At 32.4% G+C, this 14,520-nt stretch overlaps 1 protein-coding gene across 2 annotated transcripts; it reads right to left on the bottom strand.

The window, feature by feature from the left end:
* Positions 1-6,300: 6,300 nt before the first annotated feature.
* On the bottom strand, positions 6,301-11,345 carry LOC144553487 (Protein kinase superfamily protein). 2 transcript variants are annotated; one of them, XM_078301663.1, is made up of 16 exons: positions 11,218-11,345; positions 10,902-11,084; positions 9,777-10,031; positions 9,162-9,286; positions 9,029-9,073; positions 8,857-8,938; positions 8,712-8,783; positions 8,436-8,606; positions 8,263-8,328; positions 7,932-8,000; positions 7,580-7,837; positions 7,443-7,481; positions 7,190-7,318; positions 6,977-7,096; positions 6,824-6,885; positions 6,302-6,730 (listed from the first exon to the last, which is right to left on the bottom strand). In XM_078301663.1, exons 2-16 carry the CDS (start codon positions 11,070-11,072, stop codon positions 6,670-6,672), a joined length of 1,725 nt encoding a protein of 574 aa, XP_078157789.1. In that variant the 5' UTR covers positions 11,073-11,084; positions 11,218-11,345; the 3' UTR covers positions 6,302-6,669. The 2 variants fall into 2 exon arrangements, with proteins under 2 accessions (XP_078157790.1, XP_078157789.1); XM_078301664.1 differs by lacking the exon at positions 7,932-8,000 and having other exon boundaries at positions 6,301-6,730.
* Between the last annotated feature and the right edge of the window lie 3,175 nt (positions 11,346-14,520).

Raw genomic sequence — 14,520 nt, 5'->3', positions numbered from 1 at the left:
TCATATTTTCCTTCTTTTTGTCCATTAAGTTTTTGCATCCTAACCATCTTTAAAACGCATGGATGATTGAAATGATTTATTTAGAAAAAAAAAATAGTTTGGTAATATCATGTTGAACGAACAATTTCGCATCTTTTAGAATAGAACAATATATAGGTTTGATTATTGTGATGTCTTTTTTACATTTTGCATTAAAAAAAAAACTTTCATTGAAAAACACATGGTTTTCTAATAGCTAGTAAATGTATGGCCATTTTTGGCTCTTATTTGTTTGTTTATTTGCATATTTTTGAAAAAAAAATATCAACATGCTCTGTTTCATAAAAAAAAACATAGATAAAAGTAAAAAAAAAAAATCTCTTTGAAAATTATTGGTCTTAGTACGTACGCAGGCATGTTGCTCCCACTATTGTAAAAATCTGTCACTATCCACGGAGATAAAAAAATGACTATGCCGAGAATACATCGATATAAATTATTATTTTTAAAAGTATCGCTATTGCCGAGGATTCGTTTGCAACTCCTTAACTAAAAAATTGTACCACAAACCAATAAATATCACACTTCTCATTCAGCTAACATTTTTGCTCTTAGTTATCAACATACATTAATGGAGATTTGTAATATATATAGTTTCATTTTTCTGTTTAGCAACACGATTTAGCAAATTATTTGACCATAATGACAATTGGCAAGTTGGCAACAAGGTAAACCATGCACAGAGGTGGACACAATGCGTTGCCACACCAAATCCCAATGCAACAGAGAAACAATTAATTGATCATGGAGCCTGCAACAAATATTTTCTGTTGTAATATTTAGCTGACTGCTGGATAAATAAGTATTCTGTAATTTCATATTATGAAGAGATTAATAGTATAATTTTTATATAAAAAAATTAAAGACAAAACTAAAATTATTTAATTTATAGGAGGTACTTAGATATCTTTCATAATCATTTATGAGTTGGTGTATTTTATTGTTGGGATGGACCCTACAAATTTACAAAATATATTTGGTGTTTTAGAAAACTGATAGCTTTCTTTCATGTGTATATTAAAATTATTTAATATACTTAAATTTAATTAAATAGCTTTATGTCTTATATCCATCATTTTCAAATTCCTTATCATTATTCTTTTCTTTTCCACTTCTTCATGCAAATATATGATTTTGTATGACACGTTTAGTATATGTGTACTTTTTAATATCAAGAGATAAGCAAGTCTTTTATCGGAAATTAATGTATACATAAATTATGCATGAGTAATGATAAAGAGGTCAGGAGGGTAGTTTTGAATGATATATCATAAAAGTGTTATTCTCAATTTTTATCTAATATGAAGGAAAATTGTTTTCGTGTGATCTATCATGTAAATGATGATACATATCACTTGTTATATATAAGAAAAATAATATCTCATAAATCTAGTTTTATTTACTGATAGAAGAATCCAATTAATAAAAAAAATATTATACTAATTATATTAATAAATTTGTATATATTTCTTAATTTTATAATAAGAGATCGGAGAAATTCAACATATATAATTAATGCTTTGAATCGTATATTTCAACTTTATACTTAAGAATGAAAGAAAAATTACCAATAATATTGTAAAAATCATAAAAGCACTGAATAGATAAACAAATGTCCTTTTAAATATATGAAGAAGATCAGTTACGTAGGCAGCCATCCCTAATTCCAAAATCCAAATTCCTAATCGTTTTCTACCTTAATTAAAGCAATTGATCAAATAGAATAAAAAATGACCAATGAAGGAAAGCCATGGTGGGATGAGGGAGAATTTTACCCGGTGATTGAAGCGGAGGCCGTGCAGATCTGACGGATTGAAGGAACTACCGTTGCAGGAGAAGAAAGAAAGGCAGAGAAGTGAAAGAGGAGGGAGGAGGAGGTGAGCCATTGTATCGAGTGATGAAAAGACGGAAGCGGAAAGGTGGGGAGTCGAATGCGCCAGCAGAAAAGAGAAGGAAAGGGGAAAAAGGAGAGCAAGACACGTAGCGCTAAGCACCACGTGGACAGCGGGAGAGAATTTGGTGAAGACAAGTAGCACAAATGGAGGACCGAGAGAGGAGAAATTTGACATACATAAGATGATGAGAGAAGGAAATCATATCATCTATCAATATTATATCGGAAGGTTGAGAGAGGAGGTGTTACTATAGAATGAATAGTAACACCCCATTCAACTTTTATGGATTTATAATTTCTTTTTATGTAGCTCATTATGTTCGCAACTCAATTTATTACTGACAATTTTCTTTAGTTGATGACAGTTTCTTGAATGAATAAAAATACTCATTTCCAAACCGAGTGAATTTGGGGTTCAGTTTGTAATCACAAAACCGTACAAAACCATGCCGAGACTATGATGTCATTGTTAGTATTATAGGTGTCAGTACTTTTAACTGGAAGCTATGATTCATATTCTTGCCTTGAAAAAAAAGGCTGACTAATTATATTCTTGTCCATTTTATTTGTACGAGAAATTCGGTAGGAGATCACTTGATAAACTTAAAAATGAAAATTTTGTAGATTTGTGCTAAACATGAATGCATCGTTTTAGTTTTAAAAGAAAACATAACTCTGTTTAAAAGAAACTAAGCTTGCTTCTGTTATCAAGCAATACTTAGATTACTTACAATATACCATGCCATTAAATCTGTTGCACCTATGTATCTGAAATTTTTCAAGAGAGCAGTACAACTAGAACCTTACGGTACCAAAACTTACAGTCATAATGTAGTCATATAAAACGGAAAAAAGAAAAGAAAAAAAGAATTGAACTAAAACTATCAAATAAAACCAAACCATAAAGAATTGAACTAAAACATATGTTCTGCCACACCTTTGTGCAACTTGTGTGAAATCAAATGTCTTCTAATTAATTGTCATTTGCTTCCTTTTTTATCAGGTCATTATATTTTTTCCTTACGTTCCAAAGAATCTACTGCAATATTCCTCCATCGTAGGTCTTTGCCTTCTATCAACAAGCAAGCAACGAGATGTCAATATATAAATATCTTTGATTGCTACGGTGATTGCTTCATTCGATTCTAGTTTAGGATCGAGTGTGTTTATTGCATTTCCATGGTGAACCTCTGTCATTGCCTACATTATTATCATCAAAATGTTGTTAGTAAATACTCTTTTTTCTTTCCATTTATCTTTATTTATTTGAAATTTTGAATTATAAAGATGGACTAGGATGAGAGAAAACTAACCCATGCATTTAATTGTTGTTTGTTTGCTGGTACGTTCAATGGGACGTTTACCGGTTATAATCTCTACTAAAACCACTCCAAAGGAATAGACATCGGTCTTACTTGTCAGTTGATTTGTTCTAAAGTACTCTGGATCGATATAACCAGGAGTACCTTTTTGCAACGGTTTGAACAACAGTGCAATTGGCATCGGTAGAAGCAAGTTTTGCTAATCCGAAATCAGCAACCTTACCATGTAGTATGCTTGTCAGAAGAATGTTTGAGGACTTTATATCCCGGTGAATCAAGGGCTTATCTGAAACAAAATAAAAATATAATAAATATTAGCAGAACCACTGATAATTGGAATTTAACATACTCTTAGGACATGATTGATTATAATAGATCTTCATTAATTTAGAATAATGATCTGAGTTTGAGATGTAACGCAGTAAGTATGGAGATAATTAATAGCATGAGCAACATCAATCATGATGTCCAAGCGATTAGCAAACTCAAGCACTTTTCCATTTTTACCTGTGTATTATAACAAAGAAGTATCACATTACAAATCTGTATCAAATACGCAAATAAATAAGTGAACAAAGAAACAAGAATGGCAAGAAATATGTACATTCGAGGTGCTCGCGAAGATTCCCATTAGGCACACACTCAACCACAATTATCTTCTCATCTTCAAATAACAAATAACCATAAAACCCCACCAAATTCATGTGGTTTATCGCCTGAAGAGTTTCAATCTCAGTCCAAAAAGATTCGTTCTTAAATTATAGGGATCATATGCAAAATTAGCCAAGTTTGCCACAATTCTTTCTTTTGACTCTGTTAAAAAAAGGGAGCACGAAATGACCACTTATTTAGATACAACAATGTACAAAGATAACTTTGTACCAGAGTACCAGTTGGCCACCTAACCCAGGTTATATTCTTGCATCAAATTAAACCTTTACAAAATAAAATGGAAAAGAAATTTACATTCATCAGTGGCCTTTTGGAATTCGATAACCAGTTCCTAAACAGAAGGATGCATCAGTTAATTACAGCAAGGTACTGGGTACTGGGTAGGAGGAGGCGATTAGGGTTACATCAAGGTACTAGGTAGGAGGTGGAGGAGGACGCGATTAGGGTTAGGCGATGGTCTGATGCATAAACAGGTGTATTAATTGAATCAGAAGGGTATAATTGGAAATACATAAATACGTATACAAAATAGTATTTTTCAGTTAATTTTTAATTAAAATAGTATAAGAATACAGTATAAATGGCAAAATTAGGAATTAACCAAGTTTATAGTGGCATTTTTACGATTTCAAAGTTTAGAGTGGCAATTTTCAAATTTCAAGATTTTGGAGTGGCAAATAACCAATTTTTCCAATTTTAAAATATTACAAACTTTTAAAATGTAGATTATATTGAGTGATTTGAATTAGCTATTTGAAATTGCATATAGAATAGAAGCATTGGTTGTCCAGTACCGTGCATAGTTTCGGTAATATGCATAGTTCCATGGTGGCATGGCCTTCACCTAATGGATTAAATGTTATTTTAATTTATCAACTAAATGTGACCAATATTACCAGCATAGCATCTTCAGCTAGTTTTGTCAAAAGCAAGTTTAGAAAATTAGATTAGATGTTCTACTCCTTTTTTCATGTTGTTTTTGCAATGAAATAATTCATGTTGCTATTACACCTACCTTCATAATGCTTGCTGCATTATTTTCCCTATAAGCAATGCATACGACTAATAGAAACAAAATGATTTGAAGTCAAAATAGTTCTATCAATACCTTCACCCCTCGGCTCCCACACATTTCTTTTCTCAATTTCTAACAATACAATTTTTTTGCTGAAGTACTTGTAACATTTTATAACTTGTAATATTTAATAAAACAATAGTTTTAATTTAGTAAAACATTATCCTTTATAGATATTTCAGTTATACGTAAGAAATAAATTCTTAAGCAATCAAATTTGTGTTACATCACTAATATGAAAGAATATTAAATCAAGAAGATTTTTTCCTTTTTTCTTTTTTAGAAGGGTACGTTTGACAATTTCAAAAATCATTGAGAAATTAAGATACAAGAGAAAACATGTTTGTATTGCATTGCTATCGGAAAAAAAATAGTTACATAACTAATAGTGGAAGAACATTTACTAAGCTATGTTTTTAAATATATGACTGGCAGGGTCAATATTGTAACCACATGAAGTACTATAAAACCAAGGGCCAAGGAAGTGTGTGAAGCATTCATCTCTCTGCTTCAGCTCTCTGAATTTTCCTTCTCATCGCTTCAAGAACACTTCAGCCAAGAAAATTAGCAGCATATTAAAATGAAACCCGATGTCCGATATCTGTCGCTGGTGCACCGTGCATCGAAAGTGTCAAAGTGGCAAGGAACAGTTACCTACTCTGTTTTTGCTCTTACAAAAATTAACTATCAGGATTCTGTAGCTCCTCTCTTCTATTCTTTAGCCCTTTGATTTTATTTTGTAGTTCTGATTAATCTTGTGTCACGAATAATAAACTAATTAAGGGGCCTTTATGTTGTTTACTTCCAATTATTAATGTGCATTAATATGAGAACTTAGTTATCACTCTTTTCTTATAAAAGGAAAAAAAAAAGAGGTTATGCAATTTGTAACTCGTTATTTGTTAAAAGATGAGGATTAAATCTTCTATTTTTTTGTCTTCATCATGTCTTCACTTTATGATTATTTTATTACAAAAATATTAAAACTTATATATGAAAATAAAATAACTAGATATAATATATATTATTTTTTCTATATGCACATAACATTTACCATTATCCGAATTTATTTTTATATAAATCAATAAGTTAAATAATACACGTTTAGAAATTATGTATGTCATTGCGTTTTTGTAAACTCTTGATGTTAATTAAAACAAAATTGAAATGTCGTAATTTTTCATGTGCATAAAGAAAATAATATAAATTATATCTAATTATTTTGTTTTAACATTTAAATTTTAAATTATATGTCATTACAATTTTAAAAATAGAGAGATTATGGGGATATAAAATATAAAGATATTACAATCACATGCAGTGTCATGAACATTAGTCCTAAAGGCTAACCAACAACCCAAATTATAAGACTATATATTATAAGTAATTAATTGACATTGATGATTATGGCATGGAGACATTAGCACATCATTCACGGGCCAAACTATTGAAAAAACAAATGGCAAACAAAAAGTACAATACTTGCAACTGCCCTCGGATAAAATAGACAGCTTAATTTGTACCATTGCTAGAATGACATGCACAAACCTCTAAAATAGATGTCTACCAAAAAATATTATCTCTTGCTAATTTAACACTACTTTGCTAAGAGGGATGCCTATAAATGATTAATTTCTAATGTCATTTTCTAATGTATCTTTAAAGGACTATGATTTATCGGCTAATTTTACTTTAAGCTTTTCCGACTCCTCCTGTGCCCGAAGCAATCTACAGGTAATTACGTCAACTTGTATTAAAATTCTACGTCATTGAAATATTGAAATAGATTTAATGAAACAAAATATTATTGTATGTATGTACCTCCACTGAAGATCATTAATTTCATTCAACAGTTCCTTCTCCCTTTCAAATGCTGCTTCCAGCTGAAATTTGGGGGCAAAATCCAAATTATAATCTTAGTCAATTTGAAAGTTAGCACATCATAATTCAAGGCAATATTCACTTTCTTTGTACCAATGATTTCTCAGGCACAATTGTAGGAGGCCTAGGAGAAGGTGGTGATGTCAGATCAGCAACAGAAACAGGAGAGAAGGTACCAACTGTCACTTGTTTCATCATACTCAGTATATAATCCTTCACAAAGAAAAAATAATAGGAAAGATGTATCAATACCAAACTAATCAGTATCTGAACATGGTAAAAAATATATTAGTCATACGCTCATACCCTTTGAAGCAGGTTTGTTTGCAAGATACCATGAAGTTGGGCATGAATTGAATTTGAATGAGGGTTCACTGGGCCTGAAGGTGGATGACCTGTAGGTGATGGAGCAAACATAGGAAACCGGGACATGACCTACGATCCAAAACAAGTTTATTCAAGACATTTTAAGAATTGCAAAAGGACTTTGTCGAACAAAAGGGTACAATCAAACTTGGAGTTATGGAGGGAACCATGATTTAGAAAAGGGAAGACTTACTTGCAAGCTGAAGCTCTTTTGAAGTAGAATATTGTTGCCCTGAAAAAGAATACAAAAAGTTGGGAAATTTTAATTTTTAATAAATGAAAAAAGACTGACTTATAAAAAATTAGAATGCATGGTTGGTTTGACATTACCTTATCCATATCCACATTCTCGTTAGATGTGGTGACCTTGAAGCGGCCTCTCTGTTGTATACCAGGCTTTTTTGCTTTCTCTTCCTGCTCGTGATGTACATCGACACTTACCAATTCACTTTCAAGTTTTTGAGGAGCAGCTGCAGTGGATGACCCACTTGACCCGCTTTCTGATGACTTATCATTCACACTCTCTATCTCAAATAGGCTGAGTTCTGATTCTTTTGTCGACGTACCAATGTCGTCGATGTCTGACATCTTTTAAAATATTGAAAACAGAACATGCCAAAAGATATAATATCAAAAAGGTTCATCAGTGTGAAGAGGTAAATTTATATTTCTAAATAATTACCAGTGTGGCCTGAGACTTTAGATCCTCAAGATCAAAATTCCAGCAACTGATGCCTCTCTTATATTCATTCTGGACACGAAATATCATAAAGTTACATCACGATCTTTAAATCATATCTCATATAAATCATGCCAATAAAGATTGCAATAAACAAACAGAAGGTTTTCATGGTTAAGATTACAGCTCCTTTGCACTCAGAGTTTACAGACTCAATTATAATAATTGGTACAATATGATTCCCAATAAGATTAAGAAATTATATGTAATCTGTTTTGGTTTTTGAAAAGAAATAATCAGTGTTCAACATTATGTGGTACAAATGCAAAGAGACCTGGGATAATTCTTCCTTCTCCCCAGCTGGCATCTTCTTTTGTGCCATCAGAACTTCTTCTTTTTCCTGTAATTAAGAGAATAATGAAATTCAAGTCACATGCAAGCCACACAAAAAAGTAAGTAGCAGAGCAATTTATTAGGAAAACAAAAGTCTCTGTGAAATTGGAGTACTTTGAGAGCTTGATATTGGTCTCCAAGCATAGGCAATCCATCCAACATTTTCTTATTGATGTAATCTTGAGACCGAGCCTGCTTGAAGAACGGGTGCTTTAGCAACTTTTTAGCTGTCGGCCTTTTTCTGGGGTCTTTCATCAAACACTGACCAATCATATGCTTGAAAGACTGCTTGAAAGAAATGAACAAAGGATAGCCTGTTAACTATGTTGTTTATTAGCAAATGCATAAATGGTAATTAAGTTTGAGGAAAAAGGGATATAAATGATGAACCTTTGAGAATCGATTCTTGTCCCTCTCAGAGTCAAGACCTGGTGGAGGATTCTGTAATGTCATTAGCAATACCTGTCAAAAAGAAACTGTATGAATTACTCTCTTTCTTTAATTTTGACTTAAAATTCTCTACCATTTGATATACCTTCATTGGAGGGTATTTGGAGAAAGGGGCATGCCCATGAGCAAGCTCCAGCGCCGTTATCCCAAAAGACCAGATATCAGCTCTTTATATATTTGCAAACATCAGGAAAACTATTCCTAGACATAAATTTGAAGAATGGAATATAAGATGTGGAGGAAGAAGTGCAACTCACCTGAAATCATAACCTTTCATCTGTTCCAACACCTCCGGTGCCATCCTGTTACAATTAGGAATATTTATTTTCAGTCCCAAATGTTACAATAGAAACACAGATTACAATCTAATAAAAGAATACTGAAGCACACCAGCAAGGTGTCCCAACAAATGTATTTCTCTGACGTTGCCTATCACCACCGTCAAAGAGGCACGCAGAGACCCCAAAATCACCAAGTTTAATTCCTCTTTTTGAATCTACTAATATATTTCCAGCCTACATAAAGCAATTTTTGTATTTAGCTCATAAAATATGCATGCTTATACGGACATGTAAATCTAAACAAAGAAGACCACATATGTGCTTTGTTTGATGTGCAATATGTTTAATTAATTGTATTCACAAAAGTACACCAAAACCTTTCTTTTTGCATTCTCAGCAAATATGAGGAAAGCTAGTATAAACTCAAGCTCTCCAGGGGGTAATTGCTTAACCTTGAAAACTGACCAATCGGCTTCAATTTAACCGAATTTGGCTTTGTGCAAGAAATGACAAAGTTGCCCTTGACCTTTTAACATTAACTTAGAAAATATCTTCATAAACTCTTATTGAAAAATAAAAAAGCAACACCTGTCTTGTTTGATATGAATTTAATTCAATTAAAGGATTTCTAGAGAAATATAATGGTTATAGTTGCTTACAAGAGGTATTCTGTTATTTGTAAAGACCAATAATAGGGTCCTATATGCAAAACCTTTTAGTTTACCTTGACATCACGATGTATGTGGCCAAGCTGATGAAGATACTCAACCCCCTTTAAAGTTTCTTTAAGAATAGTAGCAATGACAGCTTCGTCAAGGCCATCTGGAAAAGCTGACTTCATGATGTGAAGGCAAGAACCACCTGCCATGTACGGCATCACCACCCAAAGTGTCTGGCCATGCACGAACGAGCAATGTGCTTTCAAAACATTTGGGTGGTCTATCAATGTCATTGTTTGCGCCTCACGCATTATGTTGTTCTGCAAACAACAGACACAACATGGAAAACAACAATGAAATAAAAGTTTTAATATGGAGATTTTATATCCAGTTAAAATAGTTCTAAATGGCGTAATTACTCTGGTAATTTTGTCTTGGCAATGGCAACATTGTTTACTTGGCATAGTGGTAATGTGGAAACATTTAACACAGGTACTATTTTTTATGCTCTGCGAATTAGTATTAATTTATAAGCATATGGTGTACCTAAAACAATTACTAATTACTACTTTAGGATAATGATGCAAAACTAGGATAATACATGATATGAAAATACATCAAACTGAATACTTAATGTTAAGAGTTAAGACAATTTAGTTAATTTGGTGTATAAATTTACTACTTTCCGACAATATCTAGATAACACCTCTCCTAGCTAATTGTAACATAAGCATTAACATGTTTTTACTTATCAAACAAAATTTACAGTGCACACAAAGTAAATTTGAACAATTTGGCCTCATTATTTCATGTGATTCCGAATACTTTGTTTACTAAGATTTTTTTTTTTAAATAATAGACATTGAAGGATTATTTTTAGAAAAAATACAACATCTAATTCAAGAAAAGAAATAAAATATTAAGTTATTAACAGTATCAATAACAGTTGGAAAATTTATTGCTTGAACCTGTAACCTAAACAATCGCCTACAGAATAATGTTGAAGAAGGCAAATTAAAAAGTTCCTTGTGTAAATCAAGACAGGGTTAGTATATTAAGATAAGAAGGAAGCCAGATTCAAAAATTCTTTCGAAAGGCACCTTCATCTAGGATGCTCAAAAGTCAAAACAGAGAAGGAAGACATTACAATACCATACAATATATAAAACTTAAAATTGAAGAATCCATACCAGATCGCTGTTATCCCTCTCAAAATCAAGCACCTTGATTGCAACGACCTCATGTAATGGGATGCACAATGCACGGTGAACAGCGGCGCTGACACCATGGCCCACCTCTTCGTAGAGCTCGTAATCCTCTGCCCTGATCGGGTATTTCTTCCTCTCCATCTTGTCTGGCATTGCTCTCAAAATCTAAAGCATCAATTTTGAAATACAATGAGAAAATCGATTAAAAATGGGATCTTTTTTATATGCACGAGACGAGAGGGGTTAATATTTCGCGTGAGGAAAGGAAGGATCGAAGGGGAGGGTTTGTCGGGGGTACCTATTTTACCCTTTGATAAGGTGAGAGATTCAATGTTTTGTAATTAGTTGCTTTTATTGCTATTATTAGCTTAAATTTCTCTCTTGCTTCTATTCTCCCGGCCTCTTTGATTTGTTCGTTGCAAATCCCGCGCGGCGCCTCGAGCAAAAGGAGAGGAAACCTGATTTTCTCTCCATTTTATAATAAACTGGAGAGGTCGAGAACCATTTCAAAGACCTTAATGGAGGTGGTCAATATTTACCATAACTGGAGGAGTACTATAATCTACGTAAAGGGTGCATACTAAATTTGTGCACCGTCGTATTTGAATTTTAAGTAAGAATAGATTACTAATATATTTTGCACCTGCACATATTGGTTCTTATATTTATTTCTGTGTCGAGACCATCTAATTTGCATGAGAATCTATTTGCCGTTGGATCCCAGGCAGTCGGGCTCTCTAGTTTGCATCGCGCGATACTGCACGTGAGCTAGGCAAAAGTTTGGCTGCTCTTGGGATTTCCGTACAAAACAAACTTAGGCCACGGGCCGCTGGTGTAATATTGAAGAAAAGAAAAAAAAAAAAAAAAGTCCAAATTGAAGGTCAGATTTCTTGTGGCGGATATTTCACATTTGAGAGTGTGGCGTTTCACTGACAGACAGCGTAAGATGATTTTTCTTTTGCAAAATAATGTGAACGAGGAGGAAGGGCATGAAAAGGAGAGAAAAAAAAAATAATATTAACTTTATTTTCTCTATTCTATTTTCAGAAGATGAATGGAAGTAACTGAAAGGGACCGAAGGGAATTATTAATTCTATTTATCTATTAATAACAAATTTATCATTTTTCTTTTCAGGGCTTTCTATTTTTTTTTCTTTATTATTTATTTATGAATAACAGTTTACGATATAAATAATATTGATTGCCAAAATTATCCTTTCGTTTGTAAAAAATTGCTATGTTAATTTAGAATATGTATAAATCGAAGAAGCATTTTAACTTTTTCAAACATTTACTTTTATTTGCATTGCACAAATAAAGCTGCCTATCTTTAAAATGTTTTCTTTCTTTTTTTAAAATTTTCTTTAAAAGCTTAAAAGGGTCAGTATTGAAGAATTGAAATCTGCTGTTATTATGGGCCTTGATTTGTTGGGCCAAGCTTTTTATGTAGTACTAGGGGTGTTCATCAGTTTGGTTCGGTTTCAAAAATAAAATCGAACCGAACTTATTTAGAATTGCAACCGAACCGAATCAAACTAAAGTTTTATTTCGATTTGTTCAGTTCGAAATGAAATTTATATATTTTTTATTTAAAGAAATTAATTATAATAAACTGAAGTATTTAAAGCAATTGATTAAGAAATAAACCGGGGTATTAACAAATAAACAGAGATAGTCCGGACCAAATTCATAATATATAAAAGTTTGATCGGTTCGGTTATTTTGGTTTTGAAAATTTCCAAATCGAACCTAACCGAAGTTATAATTTGATTTTTTTTTTAAAAAAAAAAACTGAACCATTAAACCAAAAAAAACCAAACCATTTGGTCCAAACTAATTCGGTTCAGTTCAAAACCAAATAAAACGGACCCAATGAACACCCCCTGAGTGCAACATCTTTATTTTATCTTTCAATATTAATTCAGAAAGACAACCACTATCAAACTAATATAGAAACTACCAAGCTTTAAAAAGAAACAAGAAGAAGTGCAAAATAAGTTATCAAATTGTGATTTTTAAGGAACCCAGATAATTTAAAGAAAAAAATGATAAAACAGAACACAAGTTATTCCCTGTCTGAGTGCCACAAATTTAGTGATTATAGAGCAGACAGGTGGGGTATGAACTGTTGATACTTGATAGTTTGGATTATTCTTCTCTTTAGGGATAAGTCCATCTTGTAATAAATTGAATAAATGAAGGTTTAAAAAGAAATTATCTCATCTTTTTCTAACATTCCAAAAAATCAAGCGAGGAAATTTTAATTTAGACTTAGATTGAAATTATGTTGGCCAAGAAAAATAAGCAAACCCATTAGTATCAACACATACTAATTTAAGTAAACAAACAAACTAACAAATATTTAAATCCTGATGCTCTGAATAATTTTTTTTTAAAGAAAGATGAAAATCTAGCCTTATAAATTTATTGAACTAAAACTGATGAAAAAAGTGTGTTTGATTTCTATGAGACTCAAATTTGAGTATAATGGGCTACACTCTAGTTTTATCTGCTTCAAAACCTGTATATGTCGTTTTAATATTTGTGCGTATACGCTTCAATATTTTTGCTGATCAGGAGCGCACAAATTTTGAAACAGATCAAATAGAAATAAAACTCGTGTAACTCAAATTTGAATTGGATGAATATGGGAGTCCAAATCTGTTGTAATTCTAAGAGAAATTACAGAATTCTAAAATCTCAATATCAATCATTCAAATTTTTCGATGCGCGCATCTCAAAAACATTTTCAGAAAAGTAAGTTTTATGCACGCATCTCGAGAAAAGGCTAACATTTTAGAATCGGAATTACGTAATTGGCTGAGAACTACAGCAGATTTATTTTCTCAACATGGCCGCACTCTTTTCCCTAAATGAAGTTGGATCCCAAACAAATCAAAGAGTCCGTAATTTAATTTCTTCATTAGCAGTTACAAGCAATAAATACACCTACAACAATCTCCTGTACAACTTGATGAATGCGTATTCTCTGCATTAACTTAAAAGGGAATCTTTTGAGTTAATGAATCTCAACCGTCCGATTGTAAACAAAGGGTCTTTAATATTAGTGCAGATCTAATTCGCATGAAATTTGAAGCTTATCAGACGGTCCAAATGCATTAATTCAAAAGATTCTTTTTTAAGTTAATGCAGAGGATACGAATTCACAACTTGATAGCCCCTATGAAATTTATGGGGGAAAAAAAGCAATGACTTTACCTCAAACTCAAATACTGGCGCCATTTCCCAGCTGTCGAAATAAATAGGCAGCAAGGCAATCTGTAATTCTGTATCCATCTATCTTTTCTTTTCTTTTCTTGACTGGTCCCACAGCAGACCCATGCATGTCTTCATTAGTCTTCACCGAATCAAATCCAATCCTGTCTTCTTTATCCCAAAGCAAAGCACCGCAACAGAAAATAAAATATGCGTTTAAGCTGAGCTTTTCACTTCTTTTTCTTCTATCCATGATCTAGTGCTTTTGGTTGCACCATCCGACCACCTCCTTCTCTTTCTTGCCTTTCAGGGGAAGTAAACCTAAACCGGAACACTAGTGGAAACACAAAATGACATCTTGGTCTTGGTTTCTACTTTCTAAATT

The sequence above is a fragment of the Carex rostrata genome, chromosome 4 (genome assembly GCF_964058835.1).
Source record: "Carex rostrata chromosome 4, lpCarRost1.2, whole genome shotgun sequence".
Taxonomy (NCBI): Eukaryota; Viridiplantae; Streptophyta; class Magnoliopsida; order Poales; family Cyperaceae; genus Carex; species Carex rostrata.
Note: the sequence above shows the minus strand (reverse complement) of the source record. Positions and strands in the feature narration are given on the sequence as shown.

Bases quoted from the DNA above. Each gene is read 5' to 3' on its own strand.
- LOC144553487 (XM_078301663.1), bottom strand. From the start codon at position 11,072: ATGCCAGACAAGATGGAGAGGAAGAAATACCCGATCAGGGCAGAGGAT. The intron at 9,287-9,776 runs GTAAACTAAAAG...TGCTTTATGTAG, and splicing joins ACATACATCGTGATGTCAAG to GCTGGAAATATATTAGTAGA. The intron at 8,784-8,856 runs GTATATCAAATG...TCTTTTTGACAG, and splicing joins CCAAATACCCTCCAATGAAG to GTATTGCTAATGACATTACA.